At 41.9% G+C, this 25,583-nt stretch overlaps 1 protein-coding gene across 1 annotated transcript; it reads left to right on the top strand.

Moving 5' to 3' along the window:
• The first annotated feature begins 16,760 nt into the window (after window positions 1–16,760).
• LOC133462125 (zinc finger protein with KRAB and SCAN domains 2-like) lies at window positions 16,761–24,044 on the top strand. The gene is made up of 3 exons (XM_061743268.1): window positions 16,761–17,198; window positions 18,701–18,823; window positions 23,974–24,044. Exons 1-3 carry the CDS (start codon window positions 16,829–16,831, stop codon window positions 24,042–24,044), a joined length of 564 nt encoding a protein of 187 aa, XP_061599252.1. The 5' UTR covers window positions 16,761–16,828.
• Window positions 24,045–25,583: the final 1,539 nt, after the last annotated feature.

Below are 25,583 nucleotides of genomic sequence, written 5' to 3'. Positions count from 1 at the left end.
CATATGCCATCACAGTATGGTATGCCAGCTGCACAACTGGGGACAGAAACACCACTGAAAGTAATGAAAACAGCACATAACATCACTCACTGGAGGGCATCCCCACTTGTCGTGGTGTCAGCGGGGCCAGAATGATCCTGGCTGACCAATCACACCCAGGCCAGAGCTCTTTCAGCCTACTGCCGTCTGGCCGGAGGTACAGGAGCCAAAGGTCCCCAACAAGTCGCTTCAAAAACAGTTTCTACCCGTGGGTGACCAGACTGTTAAACTTAAAACAATGACCACCCCATGGAGTTAAGAGCAATAAGACAAACATGCAAATAAGAATAGGTATAAATACCTATCCAGATCCAGAAACATGTTTTTCCTTCTATGGGCTGAAGCTGATTTAAAATGGATTTAGGCAAAGTGAAAGAAAAAGACATTCTGTGATCAGACAAATTGGAAATAGCATTCTTTGTTAAAACCATATTTCGTTATCAGCTTCAAGCTCAAAAGCTTGGATCTTGGATGGTGGTGTGCATTAGTGCCTAAGAATGGGCAGTTTGCACATCTGGAAAATAAAACATCAATCCCAGAAGGCATATACAGGTTTTGGAGCAACTTATACCTCTTTTCTAAACAATGTGTGAACAATGTCTTTTTGTCTTTTTTAGGGAAGGCCTTGCATCCAGGTGTTGAACTGGCCAGCCTGCTGTCCAGAACTTTCAGCAAATGAGAACTTTGGGGGGATCATGAAACAAAACTATTACAAAGAAGACTGATGAAGAGCTTAAATCCTATGCATAATATTTATATATATATGGTTTATGGTTTAAAGACAGGGACTATTTTGTGTATTTAGGTAACTACAAATCAGAGCTAACAAAAATAACATTCGGAATTCCTCAAGGTTCAATTCTGGGGCCTCTGTTGTTTAACATCTATATCCTCCCACTTGCTGAAATTATGAAAAGAAAGAAAATGTATAATCATAACTACATGGATAACAAATCTATATAACCATCTTGCCAGGAGACTATAATCAAACTCAAACATTGATCAAATTAAAGAGTGGATGTGCCAGGATTTTTCTTCAGTTATTTAAAAGTTAAAACAGAAATAATAGTGTTTGGAGCCAAGGAAGAAAGATTAAAAGTCAGTACTCAGCTTCAAGCAGTAAATCTAAAAACCAATAGCCAAGCCAGAAATCTGGGAGGGGTTCTGGACTCAGACCTGAATTTTAACAGCCGCATTAAGACAGAAGTGAAGTCAGCCTATTATCACCAAAAGAACATATCAAGAATTAAAGGACTGATGTCTCAGCAGGACTTAAGAAAACTTGTTCCCAAAAAATCCATCAAACAGCTGCAACTAGTGCAGAACGCTGCTGTCCGAGTCCTCACTAAGACCAAAAGAGTTGACCATATAACTCCAGTTCTTAAATCTGTACATTGACTTCCTGTTTGTCACAATACATTTTAAAATTTCTGAATAGTCTCCGACCAAAATACATCTCTGATCTCCTGAACCATCATGAACCAACCAGAACCTTCGTCAGGGTCACGCCTGCTTTATGTATCCAGTATTAGAACCAAACACAGTGAGGCAGGGTTCAGCTTTTATGTTCCCCACCTGTGGAACAATCTCCCAGAATGCATCAAGGCTGCTGAAACTCTCATTTGCTTTAAGTCAAAGTTGAAAACCTTTTATTTACTGCTGCATTTCAGTAATCTCCCATAATGCACTACAACCGTTATTTCTTGCATGTCATTTGTTTAACTTTTGTCTGTCTGTCTTTAATTTCTGCTTTTAAACTCTTTTACTTTTTAATTAATTTTTAAAATATTTTTATGTAAAATATATATATATATATATATATATATATATATATATATATATATATATATATATATATATATATATACATATATGTTCAGTGGTAAGATTGCACATTCTGGACCGTATCCATATTTTAGGGCCCCAGGCCGGCCTGTAAAAACATTCCATAGCTGTCTGTGGGATTCCCTGGGTACTTTTTCCCACTCAGATAAGTCAACCCTGACAGTGTGAAACATCATCTAAAAACAGCGTGGACTGGCCAAACACATGTAGGTCTCCATGCAAACCTGCAGAGGTCTTAAGGGCAGAGTACTCACCTTGTAAATGAAAGCTAGAGAAATTTTGCATCAGACATCACTTCTAATTTATGAAGAAAAAGGTTTCTGAGGACTGAGATGCTCTAAAGCCAACATTGCATGGAGACTTACATAGATGTGTTTGAATAGTTCCACATTCAAACATACTTATCTGCTATTTTTCTCTAGCAGAGACTATAAACATTCAGAACAAACATAACACAGTTCACAAACCAGCATTCCAAAGCAGCTAAAACCATTCTTTCTTACAATCTTATGACAAGATAAAAAAAAATATTGCAGGGAATTGTTTTCAATATCTTTCAAATGTCTTTAAAAAAATCTTAATCAAAGGTTAAAAGAAATAAGAATTTTGTAACTTCCACATGACATGTCTTAGTACCCTTGAGTCCATGTGAATATTTTGATACCGTTAATCTGTTTTTCAGAAAAAGGGGATGTTTATTGATACATGTGAGGTTGCGCTGAAACTTAAAAAGAACAATAAACCTTCAAATGATTCTCTTATTCATATGTATCAATACACCAAGCTTCCCAACACTTCCATAATTCACTTATGTATACTTGCTTAGTCTTATTCGCCGTGTTGGGGATCTGCTGGATCCCAACCCAGCTTTCTTTGGGCCCAAGTATTTCCTGGACATGTTGCCATCCCCGGGCCACCTGTAGACAAACAACAACACATACTCACACTCACTGGGCAATTTAGAATCACTAATCAACCTGACATACAGGTTTTTGGAGTGCTGAAGTACACAGTGAGAACCCACGCAGCTGTGAGGCAACAGTGCTTAACCACTAAGCCATCGTGCAAATTTGAAAAAAAACAAAACAGCTAAATGGAAATGCAATTATTGATCATTTTTAATCGAACTCTCAGCTAGAAAACAAGTGAGTGCACTTCCCGAAATATTCTCCTGCCTTTTCTCATAAGAACAATAATCCTCCAGGGGAACATGTATGGATTGAAAACTCAAGCATTAGGAGAAAATAAACACATACTTCGGCACGTTACCCCGTAGGGCCACCCTACATGGACCCCCACACACATCGGCCGACAGCCCACACTGTCAAACAGAGGGATAAAGAGAGGGATCGAGCAGGGGAGAGAGGAAAGTCACACCTCATTAATCTTCCTGGCACTTTCCTCTCTATAGTTGTCTGTTTTACCAGCAAGTTTACTTTTAAGTGGAGGTGAAAGTGACAGATACTCATATGGCTGCTTTAAAATGCAAAATGCTCGTCAGCCACAAGTAATAATCTACACTGTTTATAATATACTTGCTGTCCTGTTTGATGAAACTGTTCTTTGCCCCTCGTATTGCTCCCGTCTCTAAAAATGAAAGTCCTAATGCTTGTAATGCTGCTCTATTATGATGTGAGACTGGTGATCTCAGAGAATCAGCACAATGGCGAAATGCACAGAGGATAAAATACATTACTGACTTTGTGGTGGGTTTTTTTTCTGGTCGTGTTTTTAAAGTTCTGAATTACCTGTTGCGTTGTTAAATGACTGTTGCCAACTGAAGGTGTCAATCGTGCTTGAGTGTGGTACAGGTTGCATAGTGTAAGCGCCCTTACTCACTTATGTACCGAACTCATAAAATGTATAAATGTATAAATAAAATACAGGGGTGGAAAGTAACTAATTACATTTACTCACGTTACTGTAATTGAGTACTTTTTATGAGTAATTTGTAATTTTCTAAGTAGTTTTTGAAATAAGTAATTTGTACTGTTCGAGTACATTTTGACCCAAGTATTTTACTTCGCTACATTTGAACCCCCTCGAGTTACTGAGTAAATTTATGGTGAAAAAATGAAATGCGGGCGGAAACCCCTGTGTCCCGGAAGTGAACGTGAAAGTGCGCCTTGATGCGTCGAAACTGCCGGAAACACAAAAGAAGAAGAAGAAGAAAAAGTGCGCCTTGCCTTCTGCGCGCCCTTTTGGATCTACGCGTTTGAAGATGGATGTTGCTGATATGGCCCGACGAAGATAGAAATTCTGGAGCGGAAAGCCACAAAAACCCTTGGCCAAGTGTTGATGTGTACTTTAATATGCCTCGAAGCTGATTAAAACAACTTGTGCTGGATTTGATTCGTGACTCATCCTTTTTTTGCATTAAATAACTGAAAGTAACTTTTACTCAAATTACATTTTAAATGAAGTACTTTTGTACTTTTACTCAAGTAAATTTTTAGATGAGTACTTTTACTTTTACTTTGAGTAGGATTTAAGCAAAGTAAAGATACTTTTACTCAATTACAATTTTTCAGTACTTTTTCCACCTCTGATAAAATACACAAAAAATGTTTGTGATGTCACAAAAATCTCTCTGAAGAGCAGTTGATGGTGTCACCAATCCAGTTGACCACAAGTTAGCTATTGCCACGTAGCTTTGACTAGTTACGATACATGTATTCTGACTGAACCCATGTATCCATGTCTTTTCTTTCTGGGTGTTGCTTCAGCAGCAATATCAGCAATCCCTCCGACTCGCACAGGCGTTAAAACTCTTTGACACATGTGCCAAGGTGGGTTAGGCAGATAGCTGACATCACTACAGCAACTCCTCTTATCACTGGGGTGAAGTTTAAAGTTGTAAAGCTCCATAAGGCTTTATAGTGGCAGAGCTGCTGCAGCAATGTCAGCTACCCATCCCCGAGCTGAAGAGCCTGATACCCAACGCATCCGGAACACTGTCATCGTGTAGCTTTCGTACAGTGTTGAGGTCGCAAAACACTAGAGGGTGTCGGGTCTCAGAGCGCTATTTAGTGATCTAACATGAAACTTGTCAGTTGAGTAGTTACCTTTCCAGTTTTACGTTTTTATGAGAGGGAGTTTTGTTGGAGTTTGTTGGAGAGAGTCTGGACGCTTTTTGGACAAGTCTAGCAGAAGGGACAAAACGGGAAAAGGATGTAAACCTGGAAATGATGCAGTACAGAGGACCAATCACAGCTCTTGTAGTCTGCGTTGTGTTGATGCATAGCCAGATAATTTTGGAGGTCCACATCAGGCGACATGAGGGGTCTGCATCACAACGCTGTTGATTCAAAAGAGAAGCATTAATCAGGCTTAGGGCAAATCACAGAGAGCCACTACCTTCCTCTTTGCAAGCTGGATAGTTCTGTGGACTCGTTCTGGCTGACTTGAAGCTGGTTGTGGCACATTGCTGCAGACAAATGAGCCGTTATGGGTATCAGCCTGGTTCCGGGGGATCACTGTGCATTGAGAGCATGTCGCTAGCCCATAAAGTTGAATGGTCTACCCATAAAGAGTATGGTATGCTTGTACCCTTTACAATACAACAAGCCATGTTATCTTTAAAACAAGAATAATCACGCTGTAGTAGGTATCAATTCACAGCTGAGCCGTCAAGTTCACTAAAGATGCCAAGTAGCTTGAGTGACAACCATTTGACACCACAGGCCACATTGCAGCTGTCACTCAAAAAACATTGCTTGAATCATGCTTAAATGTGTGGTTTTATATCATTTTAACTGATGAGGTTCATAAAACGTTGCCACAGGTAGACATCATGGACAACAGCTAGCAGGGTGCCAGTATGTTTATTTCTGTTGTAAAGTTGGACATTTTAACATGGAGGTTAATGGAAATTGACTCTTAGAGTCGAACCCTAGTGGCCATTTAAGACATTGCACCCTTTTCAACTTTGGCATCAGCCTCAAAAAGCAAAACCAGAAGTTTTGCCTTGATTAAGTTTAGTCTTTTGGTTTTTGTTTTGTTTGTTTTCCCAAATGATATAATAAAAGAAACAGACACAAGACCAAACAATAGGCTTTATTATTAAGAGGTCTCTCCTGAAGGAACACATTGTAATTAAAATACCACAGCACATAAAGACTTATTATTCCTGGCAAGCTCACATATGCTCACACAAACAAACAGGACAGCAGTCAGGCAGCCCATCCCCGGCCAGGCTCCAGCGTGGAAGGCTTTCAGACTTGTGAGAGTCTGAATGACAATGGGTCTAGTAGGCCTGGAGGAGATCGTTAGGGCAGCAGGACCAAGCGGCGGCTGCCGTGCCGTTGCAGTCTACAACTGCAATCACCCACCTAGAACCTGGAGCCCAGACAGGCAGGATAGATGGAGCCGGTGACCTGGCCTCGTCTACAGGCAGGGACGGTGTATTCTCTGCCCAGACAGATCAATCTCGTCTTAAAGTCCCACCTTTTTAGAAAAGGTGGGTAATAAGCAGTGGTGGACAGTAACGGAGTACATTTACTTGAGTACTGTACTTAAGTACATATCCAGAGGATTTGTACTTTACTTGAGTATTAGATTTCTTTGGTACTTATTACTCTTACTTGAATACATTTCCAAGACAAATATTTTTACTTTTACTCGAGTAAATTTCTAGAAAGGCTGAAAAGTACTCGTTACTTTCAGGTCTGCTCTTTTTTCTTCTTCCCTAAAATCCTATTGGACACGAGCTGTTTTTGTTAAAGGAGGAGACCTATCACAGTGCACACTCTTCATTGGGATGTACGTAAAGCGGAAATACGTCAAGCCTCCTCAAAACGATACCGCCAAAGTAGCCTGAGTTTGTCAAGACATAGCCGCAACGAGTGAAGACATAGATGCAACAATGGCTACGCCTGCGTCAGGAGAAGAAAGACAAAATCAAAAAGACAATAGGAGGGTGCAGGTTCATTTGGTTTCAGTTCATGATTGTTAATAAACTCTGCATCATCTGCTGTCTTCTTATGATCCCATTCATTTGATTTGTTTTTGGTGTTTCTGCAGGTTTTATATAACATTGTGGTTCTAAAAGCAGCACCTCAGTGCAGCTGGTTTCAAAGAGTTAATTCTCAGAAACAAGAGTTAAAAGATCCTTAAATTAATTTAGAAAAAATATAGTAATTTACTGATGTGGAAAATAAGAAATTTACTCTTACTCTTACTTTTACTTAAAGTAAATTTAAAAGCATTTACTTTTGGATACTTAAGTACCTTTAAAAGCAAGTACTTTTCTAGTCTTACTCGAGTAATATTTTGACTGAGCTACTTTTACTTGTAACGGAGTAAATTTTGACCAGTAGTATTTGTACTCTTATTCAAGTACTGGGGTCGAGTACTCTGTCCAGCTCTGGTAATAACCCATACATTTCCATCAGACATACCCAAGCCTTCTTACAAGCCTTTACATTTTCTTCATTGAGCACAGGCCCCTCCTCTTCGGGACCCTGGTCGGGACCCATTCCCACCTACAACTGCTGGGCTCCACTCTAATCACCTCTGGGTGTGGGTGAAACAGGGTGGGAGGTGGAAACCACACATTACATCATGTATTTACTTATCCAGAGTAGCTAGCGAGTGACATGGAGAGTAGGCCTGGGGGTGAAAGGTGAAGGATTCAAGAGTAAATGAGTCATGACCAAAAGCAAAGGGTTGGATTCTGGGTACAAGGTTGCTTAAACATCCAAAAGATACCCAAACACGACCGTGAAGACACTAAACATATCTGTGGCGGGAGCATAGGAATCCTAAACTTTTCACCTGACATGCACGTGATCGCTACAGACAAATTTCCAAACTAATCCTCAGAGACTTCCCAGATGTCTAGAGCATAACACCATAATGTTTCCCAGAATACAGTGTAAGCACTTTGAGATTATTTGCTATTAATGACAATTAGGGGCTCAGGTTGTTGGTAGTCTGCCAACTACTGTTTCGACTTTTTTTTTTTTTTGTTCTTTCTTGCAAGTGGAATTTGAGCTCTCTAAATTGCTTCCCTGTAGTAACAATGCACTAAACACCCTCCCATCCTCTCTCAACTATCTGTGCATGGTCAACATCACCGCAGTAACTGCTTGTGACATGTGCTGCAGATTGGCCTTGTGGTGCGTCCAACAACCCCACCTTAGCAAGGTGGTGCAGCTCACGGAGCCCAAACAGACCCAGAGAGGGCAATCTGCAGATTGTTCCATTTACTGTGGGTCTGGGATTTCTGTATTCATCTGGGAGATCATTTAAATTGCCAAAATGGGTTGCTGAGAGAGGCTGAAACAGATGTAAGGAAGAAACATACAGAAGGCAGGAAAGCATAAGACTGCAGAGACAGAAGTACGAATGGGGTGGATGCATTTCCACTCATTCATCTCCCATCATCCTACGACCTTTGCCTGTCTGTCGGAGCAGCGGTGGCTCACACTGAGACATCAAGCGCATTCCAAGAGTCAGCCCAATTACGGGCAGATGAGGGCCAGTTCTCTTTGTTTAAGAACAAAGCCAGAAGTGACACAAGTGATCTTTAAAGGAACTCTCAGAGCCGTGGCTGAGGAAGGGAGGGGAGGGGTTGCAGCGGGTTGGGGAGGTGACCAGCTGGTTATAAATATCTATTTGGTCAGTTACTGGAAGGAAAATTTGCTGTCTGTTTGTCATTCACTCATCCAGGTGGTGGGCCTGGTGGCTTCAAAACATCTGAGCAAGTAGAGACCAACCTGTTTCAGTTTAACTGCCAGAAAAATGAGCTTTATATAAGTCTCACATAAAATCCATTTGGAGCAAGAAGGAGCTGTTGATGAGGTTAGGTGGCATATTCATAGAAGGGATTATGCAGGTTCTGTGCATTTTAGATATTAAGCAATTTGGACATTTACTCATACTTGTGAAATGTTTTTGTTCATGACTCGCTTGGAAACAACACATATTGGGCTGAATTTGAATGAGTTGATGCAAATAAGGGTTTTCAAGATTTTTTACACATAAAATCCTATTTTTCAGTTCAAAGTTGTCTATTTACTATCAAAATTATAATTATACCTGTGTGTTGACTGAGGATAGCTGGTGAGACTCAAATTATCCTCCTGTTATGCATTACATCAGTATATGTTATGAATATCAAAGGCTTCTCCTAAATGGGCAACAAAAGTGCCTGTATAAGGTTACCTTGTTGGAAGTTAACAACTAGCGGCTGTTCACTATTCAGGCCACGTTTACACGTAGCCGGGTATTTACAAAAACGGATATTTTCCCCTCTACGTTTTCAAAAAAATCCTCGTTTACACGGACCCACATGAAAACGCTCTTAACGTCATGCCAGCCAATCAGAATCCTGGAAAAACATCAACAAATGACACGTGTGTAACTTCCAGTTAAGGCTGATTTATGGTTCCGCGTTACACCAACGCAGAGCCTACGGCGTAAGGTACGCGGCGACGCGCAGGTACGTTGCGCGTCGCCGCGTACCCTACGCCGTCGATTTAACGCGGAACCATAATTCAGGCTTCATGCTGCTGGCTGACGCGCTCACAGGCTTGAATGAGCAGGAGGCTGGACGGGGGGGGGGGAGTTACTTTTAAGTGTGACTTTAGAATATAAAACAGATAAAATACAAGAAAATATTGACGGTGGCCAAACTAATTGTAAACACAGGTCGCACACATGACGCTGGTGAGTTTCTGGTGCATAATGTGACGTTCTGAAGCTTAAATCTCCGTTTTCCTCCGTTTTCCTCCGTTTAGACGCAAACGTGAAAACGGAGTTTTTGAAAATCTCCACTTTGGCCGGAGTTTTCAGAAATTATCGTTTTTGGGGGCTGTGAGCTGCGTTTACGTGTAAACGAACGGCCAAAACGCATGAAAACGCCTCCGTTTTTGCCCCGTGTAAACGGGGCCTCAGACAACCGTTTCCGAAGCTGACAGGTTTTCAGGATGTATAAAACATTACTTTTATTCATACTGTTTTAAACAGCCACAACCTCATCCAAACAAAAGCTATATGCGCGGCTTCTTCCACATAATTCCCTCTGAAAACCCAAACCTCCTCCGGAAGCCGAGTCTTTGTGTTGTAAAGACAGCATTTTACGACCACATTGCAAGCCAACAGGGGGGTGTGAATTTGACACTAAAAAGGCAGAGTTTGGGTGGGGTAACACTTTAATAACGCACATTGTGCAAGTAGTTGTTGATGGCTAGAAGCATAGAGTATTGGACTGCAGAGGGGTGGGACGAGCTTAAAGTTTAATTCCCACTCTGCAGTAAATTAGAGCACAGCAGGGTAATGTCTGTTTATTCCAAATACAGCTGCCTGGGCCTCTCTCCTATTCCTCTCTGTCTCTCCCCACAGACCACACCATGGCCTCCAGGATTACCTGGTCCAGTGGTGTACGCATACGTATCGCTATAAAAAAAAGGGGCACATTTGTGCAAATGCATGCACTTGGATAAACAAACAAGCAGGCCCATGTGTGCATATTCAGAGATGAAAACACATGCTGAACTGATGCACATACACACAAATATGTAAACACACTGGATTGCACTGTAACGGATACAAACAGATTTTCAAGTTCAATGACACCAATGACTTTTGAGCATGACGTAAACAGTGAGGCAAATATTTTGTGGCTCCTCACTTCAATTTAAATTACTTCATGAGGAATTATGTATTTTCCTAAATTCCACTAATATACAATTTAGAATAACGATAAACTCAAAAGCTTTGTCTGTAGAATTTAATTTTATTAAAATCATTATTTTACAGGAAACACGCTGCGGTCTCTTCTCCAAAAAGTGGAAGGCCCGTTAGCCCCTTTAAAATTAATAGGCGTCTGCTGCCCTCTAGTGCCCAGTAACGTCATTGCATCCTCCAATCAAATAAAGTTATGCAGGTAAAAATCGTATTTTCTCACATTGTCAGATGTGTTTTGCTTCCATAACATACATTGTCTTTTGAAATTTAATTTGAGAGAAAGGCATGGCAAGTTTTGTAGGCTATAGCACATTTCAGCAATAAGGCAATTCAAAAGTTCTTTACATAATAAAATATGAAAAGTGAAGAGGAGGGGAAAAAGTTAGTGCAGTGGCAGAATAAAGAAAAGTTACACTTCAAACGGTTACAATTTAGTACAAAAATTAACAGTTAAAAGTTAAATCCACAATAGTTTAAATAATTCAGTCAAAGGCAGCTGAAAACTAAAATTTTAAAGTTTTTAACCTCGATTTAAAGACACCAAAACCCACTTATATGTAGTAAATGTATTGAACTTTGCTTAAGATCTGTTACCACCTGGATTTAATAACTAAGCTATTAAGTAAAATTTACTGGAAAAGTACAGCAGTGTTTAATATGTTTCTTTATTCATGCAGTGGCATTAATGTGCCTCATTTGTGTACCTGACTGGATGTGCTCTCAAATCTCTCTGAATACCATCCTTTAATGTTGCCTCTTTCCTGGGGCCTGAGTGCTGAAGCATTTTAACGCAGTGGGTCATTTATTTTAAATCTCCAAACAAAACGTTAGCGCTTAGTGCTACCTTATTTGCAATTAGCAACATTAGTTAGCAATCAATATATTCATATTGAGTGCCACTGTTTACTTATGAGAATTGAAATATTATTCAAGTTACTCATATATCTGTTACGAGTTAAGACTGTATTAAGCAGTCAGGGGCAGCAGCCTGTTCAGTGACATGATTCAGACTTTTTCCCTGTCCCAGACTAATCCGATGACTCCGACTCTGACTGATCCCACGGCTCCAAATGTTTTTAATGCATATGTATAAGTCAGCATTCCTGCACATTCATCTAAACGTATGCATAGATAACTTTCACATGAGTAAAATCATGTATAAAACCTTTATTTTGTATTTTGTCTCGTATTTCTTCTGTGATGATACGATTTAAATAGTTAGAACCTTTATGAATACGAAGTACAATCCTACAGTTGTGGTTCCTTTATTATCAATAGGAAGTTGCTACTGAGGTCACCGTCGGGGTGAAATCAGCTACAGTTCAACAGTTTAAACAGTTCATGTTTCTTTTTTTTTCATAGTCCAGCAACTTTACTTGAATCTAACTATAACATTCATACTGGTTTGGGTTTGTTAACCGATGAAAAGCTTCAAAATGTACTTGACTCCAATGAATGGAGCCTCTATGAGGGTCCAGAGAAGCCTCTCAAACATACTAAAAGAAAGAAATAAATAAAAAAAAATGGGTGCCATTAGGAAGGATTTAGTAGTTACATTTAATTTATTCCTCAGGCCATGGTGAAACTACCCAGCATGTTTTAGGAGGCGTTTCCCTGCTCCAACGCCCCTGATTCATATGAAATGAACAATTCAACAAGTGTCAGTGATCCACTGATTGGGGCCAAAGTGCATCAGAGTAGGAAATCATAAATATGCAGGGCAGCGCGTCCTGCTAAACAGGGTTGGGAGGATATACAGATCCGTCAGGTTACTTTCCATTAGCAGGGATTCAGGTTAGATTCAACCATAAATAGTTTAGTTTGTTGCTTTTAAAAGATGCAAAAGTAATTGAAAGACTGTTGCTCAAGAGTTACATTTGACTGACTGAAATCATGAACATCCTCCACCTCCAGCTGTCTGCCAGAGCTTGGTAGTCTTTAGTTTCTGCCCTTTTTTGTAGTGCCCCATCTTTGTCAATAGTTCTGTTACTCTGAAGTACACCACCTATCTGGCTACCTCATCTCTGCTATTTGTGCCAATCAAGTTTTTTTAATATCCCCTACTACTCCTAAGAAAACCCGTACCTGATATTGTGTCAAGAAATTCAATTTTGTTTGTTTCTTTATAAAAGAAAATGTGAATTTTTTAACATACAATTTAAAAGAAATGTAACTTGTCAATTAAAAAATAAAAAGGTGTGTCTTATCTTTTGTGGAAATTTAGGAAAGATTTTAAATCCTCAAATGATGTCAAATCTATTGGAAGAAAATATCACAAGGTCAATGTGAACAGTGACTTTTTGGATATACAAATGAATATAAAACACATAACTGTATATAAATGCAAAACAAAGGTGTGTCTGATTGATTGAATAAATTCAAATCTTTATTTCGAGCATATTAAATAAAAAAGAAAAACAATTACACAAAACATCAGAATAGAATACAAATAAACAGTCATTAAACAAATCAAAGGGAAATAAACTTTCATGCCCGAAAAGGAGTAGGAGGAAGTAAAAAACTTATGAGGTCCTACCCCTTGTTTCTTTTTCAATTTTGCTTGAATACAAAATAAAAAAAAATATAAATAAATATAACAGCAAGCTTTACTTTCTCAAAAAATATACCGGTTATTACATTATAAACATATTACAGCACTTGATTGCAGTATTATACCTGAGCATTCTAAATATTATACCTGAGCATTATAAACAGATTATATAAATAAATGATATACCAGAGCAATTATAAATAATATACATATATACACACATCTTATCATAAACAATATAATCATTATACACCATTTTATATACATACATTATGCTGAATCCCCACACAATCACTACCTCATGTCTCCTCTTCCCTGTATTTGGCAAAAATCTTTTCTTTGTATTTGCTTTTGAACCTGTAGATGGTTGGACATTGTTTCAGCTCTTTACTCAGACTGTTCCATAGCCTCACTCCACTATTTGAAATGCAAAATATTTTGCTTGTAGTTCTACATGTCTTTAATTTAAAATGAATTGGTTCCCTTAATTCATATCACCCCTGTCTTTCCTAAAACATTTTCTGTATTTGTTCGGGTAAAGAGTTATTTCTGGCTTTGTATATTATTTGTGCGGTCCTTAACTCTGCAATATTGAACAATTTTATTATTTGGGATTTAATGAATAATGGATTGGTGTGTTCTAGATAACCGGCATTGTGCATAATTCTGATAGCTCTTTTTTGGAGAATGAATACTGGTTCCAAAGTACTTTTATATGTATTGCCCCAGACCTCTAGGCAGTAATTTAAATAAGATAAAACCATTGAACAGTACAGAGTGTGGAGTGATTTGCTATGTAGGAAGTGTCTAGCTTTTGCCATTATTGAGATGCTTCTAGCTATTTTAGTACAGATGTATTTTGTGTGAGATTTCCAGCAGATTCTGTCATTTATTGTCACCTCTAAGAATTTGATTTCCTGTACCCTTTCTACGCCAGTCCCATCTATCTGTATAGAAGCCATGTTATCCATATTCCTCTTACCAAAAATCATGGATTTTGTCTTGCTTATATTTAAAGATAATTTATTTTTGTCAATCCAATGTTTTATTTTAATTAATTCAGATGTGACCATTCCCAAAAGCTGCTGTAGATTCTCACCTGATACAAAAAAGTTTGTGTCATCGGCAAATGAAATGGATTTTAGTAATTTTGATATTTTACATATGTCGATGTATATGATAAATACTTTTGGTCCTAGTACTGATCCTTGTGGTACACCGCAAACCATGTCCAACCATCTAGACTGGCTGCCACCCAACTTCACGAACTGCCTCCTGTTTAGGTAACTGCTGACCTACTATAATGCAATACCTCTGATTCCATATTGATCTAGTTTGTTAATTAAAACTTTGTAATTTATTGTGTCAAATGCTTTCTTTAAAATCAATGAATACCCCAACCGCAAATTTCTTTTTGTCTGTGGCGTTGGTGATTTCTTCTATTAGTTCAATTAATGCTAATGATGTTGATCTGTCTCATGCTGGTATATGAGTGCCATAATTCAAGATAAATTCGGAGTCTTGAGGTCACGTGGTTTGAAAACTATTGAAAAAAGGCTTGATATGAACGTGCACAGTAACCTTTTGGAAATGCTAATATTACATATAAAATTAATTTAAAATAAGATATTTTAAATATAACAACAAAAGGTGTATCATGCAGTCAGTGGAGTACTATGATCCCCCACTGATTTTGAGTCAATTGATCACGTGATCTGGAAGCTATTGAGATCAAATCTCTTATCCAGCCTCCTTGCCTGTTTTTTCCCATATCACTTTCTCCCAAGTAGAGTGCAGCATAAAATATAAAACTTGCCACCTTAGACTGATAAAAAATGTTTAAATTTCACCTTAATTAAAACAGCTTCTGAATAATTGTGATGTTTACACAACTTGTAGCCTAACATGTTACAGCTAGCTACATCAAGGCTCTGAAAACCAACCTCACTGTCCAACTTTAGATCAGCACTTGGCCTTCTTTATCTGCCTTGAATTATTTTCCTACATGCATTAGTTTTGCTTAAATATGCACTTTAGTGTAAGAGATGGATTCTACTGGCCTGGTTGATACAAGCATATCATTAACATAGCCTACTTGTTTTTCATTTTCCTATAAAGGGCGAGGTGTTTTTGCCTCAATATCTTTCAGCAAAGGAGAATTTTACTAGAGTACAGAGGGAAACTTCTTACTCCAGACAATCCTCCTGTCATCGAGACCTACAGTGAGACTGAAGCAACATATGTATATTGTACAAATATTTGGAGAAACCTAGTTCCCATGCTAGACTGTTGTTTAGAGATTTCTCCTCTGCTTTTAACCATATGTAACCTTGCCTTCTAATTGAGAGACTTATTTCTGATTTTAAACTATCAAACCAACTTGTTTTATTGATTTTAGATTTCTTGACCAACAGACAGCAAGGGTCATTGTGAATGGTAATTTGTCTGACATTGTTGTGACAAATACGGGTTCACCACAAGGGTGCGTACTATCACCTCTTCTTTACATTTTATATACTGACAGCTGCAGATCATTTTGTGAGGGCAGCTTCCTTGTCAAGTTTTCGGATGATCCTGTGCTGTTGTCTCTCCTTCAGAGTGCCCAACATAACCATGGTGTGGCTCTCCATGCATTTCAAGACTGGTGTAAGGACAACTTTTTAGAATTGAATGCATCCAAAACTAAAGAAATGTTGGTAGATTTTAGACGCAACAAGCAGGCCTTCACTGAGAATGTCATAGATGGAGAGAAGATTGAAATTGTCAGCTCCTACAAATATCTGGGCACTGTGTTTGACAACCAGCTTAAATTTGATTTTAACACTGAAGCACTGGTCAAACGTGGACAGCAGAGGATTCATCCCCTGCGTATGCTGAATTCCTTTTCTGTGAGTCCAGTGATTCTCTGTCGTTTTTAATCAGTCTTTTATTGAAAGCCTCTTAACTTATTATTTTATTTGTTGGTTCAACAACCTGTCACTCAGGGACAGAAACAGTCTTAACAGTGTGGTGAAAATCTGTTCCAAGATTATTGGACTCAAACAGAGCGACCTAGGCTCCCTATGGGAGCAACAGGTTTTGAGGAAGACTCAGAGTATTCTGGGAACTTCTGGGCATGTCTTAGGAAAATAATTTTCACTGCTGCCTTCAGGACGTCGTTATACCCAACCTGTGTGTAAGGGTAATCGCTTTTCCAAGTCTTTTATCCCCTCTGCTGTTCGGCTATTAAATTTATAGTTATCCTTATGAATTTGTTTGGATTGTGTATTTAGGTACTGTGTACCTTCTAGGAATGTGTATACAGTGTATATAGACTGTTTTTTAATTAATTTATTGTTATCAGCACTTTTTTAATGCAACAAATGGCGCTTTTGCACTAGTCTCACTTCTCCTCGGTTCTACCCGCTACGGCCCCATTTTGCGCTTTCGCACTAGGGCTGAGACGGGTAAAGCCGCTCCAAGTCGATACTTTTTTCTGTAACCATTTCAGTGAGGTTCTATAGCGGGCTGAGCAGGGACTATTTCTGAGGTCACCACCCTCCTCGCCACCGATTGGTCGGGGGGGGGGGGCCGTCACCACCCTCCACGCCTCTGATTGGTCGGGGGGGTTGGCCAATCAGATGCCAGATGTCTGAGTCAGGATGTGACCTCATAAAGAGCGACCCGCGGGTTCTTCTTCCTTTCTCGTCGAAAACAACAACAATGGCTGCTCAGAAGTCTGTGCCGTGGTCAAACTCTGAGGTGGAGACCTTTTTGAACCTGGTGGCGGAGGATAGGATCCAGAAGGAGCTGGACGGGGCCACGAGGAACGAGAAAGTATATCTCCAGCTTTCTCAGTTGATGTCTGAACGCGGCTACAACAGAACTCTCCAGCAGTGCCGCGACAAACTGAAGAAGCTGAAGAGCGACTATCGTGCGGTGAAAGACCACAATGGCCGTAGTGGGGCTTCCAGGAAAAACTGGAAGTGGCTGACCCAGATGGACGACATCTATGGGCAGCGACCGTCGAGCAACGGGAGAGAGAGCGGTCTGGACTCCGCTACGGTCCACATCGAGACTTTAAACAAGGACGGTGAGTTTTTCCTTTGAATCATTTGAAAAATCCTTCGATATAACCACGCTGGTCGTGTTTTTTTTAATGGGACGGTGTGTTTTGGGGCCTTTGTTGCATGTTGCATTGTTATGAGACAATAAGCCAGCTACACGCTGCATCTACCGAGTGGCCACAATTTTTTATATATATATATATATATATATATATATATATATATATATATATATATACACATATACACACAGTGGTGTAAAGTAACGAAGTACAAGTACTTCGTTATTGTACTTAAGATTTTTGAGAATTTGTACTTTTATTGATACTTTCATTTTTCTGTACTTTTACTTTTACTTCGTTACATTTTCAAGGAAAAAAAAAATCGTACTTTTAATCCGCTATATTTAAAATTGGACACGTCGTTACTCGCTACAAATTAAAGAACAGCACAGCGGGGGCTGATTTATGGTTCCGCGTTACACCGGCGCAGAGCTACGGCGTAGGGTACGCGGCGACGCACACCTTACGTCGTAGCCTACGGCGTACAGTGTGCGTCGATTTAACGCGGAACCATAAGGCGGACGGGAAGGAAGGGGGGCGCGTGAATATACCGAGAAGGAGCCGCAGCTCCCGGGAGAGTTGCGCCGCAGAGGCGGGCCGGAAGGCCGGAGGAACCGCCGTCGCGTCGAGTACTGAATGAGGACTGAAGCCTGAATTATGGTTCTGCGTTAAATCGACGCAGAGCCTCGCCGTAGGGTACGGGCCCTGCGTTGGTGTAACGTGGAACCATAAATCAGCCTTGAGCGGCAGCCGACGCGTGTCCATGCGCACCATTCTTTGATTCCACCCCTTCTAAGGTGGTTTTGGCATTTAAAAGTTCAAAAGTCTCATCCTTTATCAGCTGGGGTTGCTTAATGTTGTCACTGCATACTACAGGGCAGGCTGGGGGTGAACCTGTCAGCGGGGCCAATGGGGTACAGCAGCAGTGATGAGCAAAGGGAGAAATTAAAAAGGGGTAATGGAAACAAACGCTAAAGGTGTCAGAATAATATCACCATTATTTAGAGTTGTAAGCAAATTCTTGGATTCTTAATTTCTTTGCAATCCTTTTGAAAATAATTTTGTACTTTGAATTTTGTACTTTTTACTTTTGTACTTTTTACTTTTGTACTTAAGTACATTTTACACCATGTACTTTTGGTACTTTATTATATTTAAGTTGAGGTACTTTTATACTTTTACTTAAGTAATGTTCTTAATGGGTACTTTTTACTTTTACTTAAGTAATTTTCAAGCAGAAAATTTGTACTTTTACTTAAGTACAATATTTTTGTACTTTTTCCACCTCTGTATATATATATATATATATATATATATATATATATATATATATATATATATATATATATATATATATATATATATATATATATATATATATATATATATATATATATATATATATATATATATATATATATAAATAAATATTCGTGTACATATAATTGTTTCTTTTATTTTTTTAGACATCTCCCAGAGCGAGTTGGTGTCTTTCACCCCCTCGGCCTCCTGCTCTTCAACACCAGCACGTCCGACATCCCCAACAACATCACATGCGGTGGCCGTTTGTCCACCACGTGTAACAGCTGGTAAGACTTCCACCATATTATAGTACAAGGCATATCAATCATCTCCCTGTCTGTTCTGACTTGTAATTCTCAAGGATATGATTTGATATGTTCAGAGCAGGACACACTTCCTTGTGTTTTTGATGCTGCTCTGCAGCGCTTTGTTTTTACCTTTTGTTGGAATAAATCCTTTGTTTTTTGAGAACTCCTGCCTCTGGCCTCCCTCTCTCTCCTGCATTTGGGTCCTAGCAAACCAAACCACAACAGACCGGGTTTTAAACGCCATCCAGGAGCAGATGAACCAGCTTTACTTGTCGGCCCGACCTCCAGCACCTGACGCTCAGCTTCCGCCTCCAGAGCGGTACTCCGGTGAGCCAGGAACATGCCGGCCGTTCCTCACCCAATGCTCTCTCCTCTTCGAGCTCCAGCCGTCTTCCTATCCGTTGGAGAGGGCCCGGGTGGCCTTCATCATTTCCCAGCTCACAGGGAGAGCCAGGGACTGGGGAACCGCGGAGTGGGAGAGGCAATCCCCGATCTGTTCCTCAGTGAAACTTTTTTCTAATGAGCTGAAGAAAGTTTTTGATCATGTTACACCGGGGAGAGAGGCAGCTCGCGGTCTGCTCACCCTGGCTCAGGGTGGACGTAGTGTGGACGATTATTCAATTGAGTTTTGCACCATAGCAGCCGAAAGTAAGTGGAATGCTGATTCACTCTATGATGCGTTTTATCATGGTCTCTCCGATTCTATTAAAGATGAGCTGGCAGCCAGAGATCCTCCCGTCAGCCTGGACGCCCTGATCGCTCTCGCCATTCGGGTGGATGGACGCCTCAGAGGGAGGAGGACGGAGAGAGCCCAGTCTGACGTCCTCCGGGATTTACCTCACCTACCGGCCGTGGTTCCTGTCTCAGCTCCGCCTTCCGCTTCGAATGATTTTCCGGAGCCCATGCAGTTTAGGGTGGACTTATCTCTCCCTGGCAGAACGCCAGCACCGCATGCGAGAAAGCAGGTGCATGTATGTGTGGCCAGGTTGGACATTTTGTGGCTTCCTGCCCAGTAAAAGGGCAGACTCACCAGCAATTCAGGGGGGTGCTGGTGAGCCGTATCTTCGAGTCAGAAATGACCTCTTGTCCTTTGGTCCATGGAAAATTGACTGTAACTGGTCAGACTCCTGGGTGACGGTTTTCATTGACTCAGGTGCCGATGCCAATTTCATGCATAGTTCCTTGGCAGCCCAGTTGGGAATCAAGCGGGAGCTCCTACCCGAGCCTGTCCAGGCCTGCGCACTTGATGGGCGTCTGCTCCGTAACTCACCGCACGGCTCCAGTTCACCTCGGCATGTCTGGTAATCACCAAGAAACTCTTACATTCCACTTGATTCATGCACCCAGTTCACCTGTCATGTTAGGGGTCGTTGCTCAATGGAGCTCTCATTGTCATGCTGTGTGCCTCAGATCTGCTCTGCCTGTCACTCCCTGTAATTCCCCTTCATCTGAGTTTCCAGATTTGTCTGAGGTTCCTCCAGAGTGCATGGACCTCAAGGAGGGGTTTAACAAGACTCGTGCCCCCTCCTTGCCCCCGCATCGGCCCCACGATTGTGCAATTAACCCCTTGCCTGGTACATCTCCACCCAGGGGCCGTATCTTCTCCCTGTCAGCCCCAGAGACCGGGGCCATGAAGAAGTACACCAATGACTCGTTTGCAGCAGGCCTCATCCGTCAGTCTTCATCTCCAGCTCTTGCTCCCGTTCCTGCTCCAGCGGGGGTCCTGCCCGCCCCGACGCGGCCCCCCGCATTCTGTCCGCCCCGAAACCGGCCCCCCGCATCCTGTCCGCCCCAAAACTGCCCCCCCCGCATCCGGTCCGCCCCAAAACCGGCTCCCAGCATCCGGTCCGCTCCGAGACCGGCTCCCTGCATCCTGCCTGCGGGGCTCCGAGAACGGCCCCCGGAACTTTGGTTGTGTGTTGGCCTGGGCCCTCCTCCAGACCCCCTCCACTTGCCCTGGGTCGGGGGTTTGGGACATCTGGAATCAGTCCCTTGAGGGGGGGGTTCTGTCATGGTTTCAGTGTTTTTTTTACTGTGTTACTGACTCTCCTATCATTCCAGATCCTGCCACCCTCATCAGCCAGAAATCCACTCATTTCCTTCACCTGTGCTTCCCCACCCAGCTCCACACCTGGTTTCCCTCATCATCAGTTCCCCTCATATACCGGCCCATTTCCACCTTCTAGTTTGCCAGATTGTCGAGTGTTTATGCCTCACTTTCCAGCGTTTCCGATTCTGATCTGTTTCTGCCTGCCTGCCGGTCTGATTCCCGGTTTTTGGATTTTTGCCTTGCCCCTTCGGATTTGTTTGCTTGATCTGCCTGTCTTCCCGGTTTGACCCCTGCATCCCTTTGACCTGATTAAAGTCTTTTTCGACTCTGATTCTGTTTGTTGTCGTGCAATTGGGTTCTCTGTCTTTGCGCCGTGACATAATTGGAGCTATAGATTGCACCCACATGGCCATAAAAGCACCATCACACAATGAATTAAGTTACGTCAACAGGAAAGAATTTCATTCAATCCATGCACAAATAATCTGCGATGCAACTATGTCTCTGACAAACGTTGTTGCCCGGTGGCCTGGAGGAACGCACGACTCATTTATTCTGCAGCACAGCTCTGTTAATGTGAACCTCCAAGCAGGAGCTGTTGAGGATGGCTGGCTTATTGGTGAGTGTCACAACATTTCTAAATTATTTTCTGGGATTCGTATAACATCTATAGGTGATCGGGGATATCCACTAAAGCCATGGCTGATGACCCCCGTACCCAACCCGAGGACCCCGCAGGAGCAGCACTACAACCGGGCCAATGCACGCTCAAGAACAGTGGTTGAACGCGCAATTGGCCTTACTAAAAGGCCGATGGCTGCGTCTGTCCAGCACGGGGCGGACACTTCAGTATATGCCTGAAAAAGTCTGCCACATCATCTTGGCCTGCTCTGTGCTTCACAACTTAGCCATCAGATCTGGAGGGACGAACAGACCTCTACAGGCTAGAGAACGGCAGTCTGACTGCCATTAGGTATCCGGATGAAATCCTTGCACCAATGGTCAGACCCTACGCTGGTGCAGTAGGTCCTGGGTTCCTCCTGATCCAAGACCTTGCCCGGCCTCATGTGGCAAGAGTATGCAGATAGTATCTGGAGGATGAAGGAATTGACACAATTGAATGGCCCTCACGATCACCTGATCTAAACCCGATAGAACACCTCTGGGACATAATGTTTCGGTCCATCAGACGCCGCCAGGTTGCTCCTCAGATTTTACAGGAGCTCACTGATACCCTTAGACAGATCTGGGAGGACATCCCACAAGACACCATCCGTCGTCTCATTAGGAGCATGCCGCGACGTTGTCAAGCATGCATACCAGCACGTGGGGGCCACAAAAGATATTGAAAAGAATTTTGAGTTGCAGAAATTGAACTAAAAAAAAACCCGGGTCTGGGAGGAGTTCGGGGAGGCCATGGAGGAAGACCTTCGGTCGGCCTCGAGGAAATTCTGGCGGACCGTTCGGCGCCTCAGAAAGGGGAAGTAGTACTCTGCCGGCACCGTTTATGGTGTGGGTGGGGAGCTGTTGACCTCGACTGGGGACATCGGACGGTGGAACGAATACTTCGAGGATCTCCTCAACCCAACTGACATGCCTTCCACTGAGGAAGCAGAGAGCGGGGACGTGCTCATCCACCAAGCCGAGGTCACTGAGGTGGTTTGTAAGCTCCTCAGTGGCAGGGCACCGGGGGTGGATGAGATTCACCCTGAGTACCTCAAGTCTCTGGATGTCGTAGGGCTGTCTTGGTTGACACGCCTCTGCGACATTACATGGAAGAAGGGGACAGTACCACTGGAGTGGCAAACCGGGGTGGTGGTCCCACTTTTTAAAAAGGGGGACCGGAGAGTGTGCTCCAACTATAGGGGGATCACACTTCTCAGCCTCCCCGGGAAAGTCTACGCCAAGGTACTGGAGAGGAGAATACGACCGATAGTTGAACCTCGGATTCAGGAGGAACAATGCGGTTTTCGTCCCGGTCGCGGAACACTGGACCAGCTCTACACCCTCCGCAGGGTGCTCGAGGGTTCATGGGAATTTGCCCAACCAGTCTACATGTGCTTTGTGGATCTGGAGAAGGCATTTGACCGTGTCCCTCGTGCCATTCTGTGGGGGGTGCTCGGTGAGTATGGAGTCCGGGGCCCTCTATTAAGGGCTGTCCGGTCTCTGTATGATCGGAGCAGGAGTCTGGTTTGCATTGCCGGCAGTAAGTCAGACTTGTTCACGGTGCCTGTTGGACTCCGGCAGGGCTGCCCTTTGTCACCGGTCCTGTTCATAATTTTGATGGACAGGATTTCCAGGATTTTTTTGTTGTCCTGTTGGCTTCATCGGACCGGGACCTCCAGCATGTGCTGGGGCGGTTTGCGGCCGAGTGCGACGTGGCAGGGATGAGAATCAGCACCTCCAAAACTGAGGCCATGGTTCTCCACCGGGAAAGGGTGGCGTGCCTTCTCCGGGTGGGTGGAGAAGTCCTGCCTCAGGTGGAGGAGTTCAAGTATCTCGGGGTCTTGTTCACGAGTGAGGGAACGATGGAGCGGGAGATTGACAGACGGATCGGTGCAGCGTCCGCAGTTATGCGGTCGATGTACCGGACCGTTGTGGTGAAGAAGGAGCTGAGTCGAAAGGCGAAGCTCTCGATTTACCGGTCAATCTACGCACCTACCCTCACCTATGGGGGAAGACCTAGGACACGCTGGAGAGACAAAGGGCTCTCGGCTGGCCTGGGAACGCCTCGGACTCCCCTCAGAGGAGCTGGAGTAAGTGTCTGGGGTGAGGGAAGTCTGGGCATCTCTGCTGAGGCTGCTGCCCCCGCGACCCGGGAACGGATAAGCGGCGGACGATGGATGGATGGATTTTTGGGGTCTATATACTGAGCCCTCTGTAGGCTGAAAACGTATTTCCGTCAAAAGATGTGGCATCCTTTTGTTGCTGAGACATTAAACTGTCCATATCAGTATAGATATCCAACATTTTTTTTTACCATTGAAATCGGATGTGTTTTTTTTTGAGGAGTGTATATTGTTCTATCAATAAACTTTTCACGTTATAACATGATACTGATATTTTTTTTCTTTTTTAGGGGTGGCAGCACTACGCTTCCGTAGAATTGGGCTGTCCTCAAATTCAACAGGGGATGTTACACTGTTATGACCCACATTAAGAATTTGAATATGATTTTGTTTTATCTTGATTAAAGGGCAATTTCCTGGTAATGGGTTAGCAGATGTTTGCCTTAATGTGTTCATTTTGAGCCCCTGAATACACTTTTAATTTTGGTTACAATTTATTCGAGTTTGGATTTATTTATTTGATTTATGGATTTGTTTTATTTATTTCTCCAAGTATTATAGAAGTGGGCATGTTTGTTTTGAATGTTGGTCTAAAAATTGTTTTAAATCTGTTAAACATTTTTACAATAAACAGTTTGATCATAAAACTGGAATTGCTATGTGTAATTTATTCTGACTGAAGTGAAATGCATGGACATTTCTGAGTAAAATGAAAGCAAAAAATAAATAAGTTAGAATAACTTAAATTAAGCAATTTGACAACTAAAGAATGCCAAAACTTTAAAATAGGTTGGTTCAACTTATTTAAGCTCATAGAGGACAAAGCAAATCATGTTGGTTCTATTAAACTAGTGGAGTTAGTCCAACTATAAAAGTCTCATGGGATTTACTCAATAATGGCTGAGTTGGAATTACTTAAAAAGATCCATGTAAATTGTTACCTCAATTTTTTAAAGTTGAGCCAGTGTATTCTTTTTCTCAGTGTAGGCTCCCATTGTAGCTGGACAGGCATGGGGAGTAGCGGAGAAGAGAGGTGAAAATGGAGGATCATGTGAAAGTTGTCGGTCCAGTGAATGGGGAATATACATTTCTAAAACGCCCTGACAGCACAGTTGATAAAAGGTAGAGTGATATGTCTTTGTGGAAAGAACTTTGCTGACCACCGAAGCAGCTCAAGTTTAGTCACGTAACACAAAGCACCTGGTCGCGAGTGCAGTCCCAACCAACGTTAGCAGCAACAATGTTACCACAGCAATGCTCTTACCAAACTAAACTCGAGGAGAGCACCACACGCCAAGTGGATGTAAATGGCTAGGACTGCATCTGTTCAAGTCTGTTTAAAAAAAAAAAAAGACTTTATAAAGCCACTTTTTTTTGTTATATCAAAAGAGAATTACTCTATAGACACAGAAGAGATACCCGTAGCAACAGGAGAGACTGACGACATTGCAAACCAGGATGTAAAAAGTAAAAATTTTTAAAACAAAAAAAAAGGGAAAAAATTAAACCTAAACATGACGTGAATAAAAGACACTGCCACAAAAAGAAATGTCACTATTTCAGTTCAAAAGCAAGATGCACTTTGATGGCTGTGCAGCCGTCTACCTTTTTTCTCTTAGAGAAACAAGTAAAAATCAGACAAATACGGTTTCAAGTTATATAAAAAAATAAATAAAAATCAAAAGGTGATTTCAACCAGCAAAGTACCTGCGATGAGGAAAAATAGCAAAACCTATAACCAAAGGTGTCAGTAATTTTCACTACGCCAATCTGAAAAATACACCAATGCATGAAATAACAGCCGGCAACATCACTTGCAGCATGACCAAGGATGCTTTATAGAAAATATCCTCATAGGTGAAGAAGAGTTTAAGGCTTCACAATGATGTAATGCTGGAAC

The sequence above is a fragment of the Cololabis saira genome, chromosome 16 (assembly GCF_033807715.1).
Source record: "Cololabis saira isolate AMF1-May2022 chromosome 16, fColSai1.1, whole genome shotgun sequence".
Taxonomy (NCBI): Eukaryota; Metazoa; Chordata; class Actinopteri; order Beloniformes; family Belonidae; genus Cololabis; species Cololabis saira.
This window is presented reverse-complemented; position numbering and strand designations above follow the sequence as displayed.

Coding starts and splice junctions, on each gene's coding strand:
- LOC133462125 (XM_061743268.1), top strand. CDS start 16,829: ATGGCTGCTCAGAAGTCTGTGCCGTGGTCAAACTCTGAGGTGGAGACC. Junction 17,199..18,700: donor CGAGACTTTAAACAAGGACG/GTGAGTTTTTCC, acceptor TTATTTTTTTAG/ACATCTCCCAGAGCGAGTTG. Junction 18,824..23,973: donor TCCACCACGTGTAACAGCTG/GTAAGACTTCCA, acceptor TTTCTTTTTTAG/GGGTGGCAGCACTACGCTTC.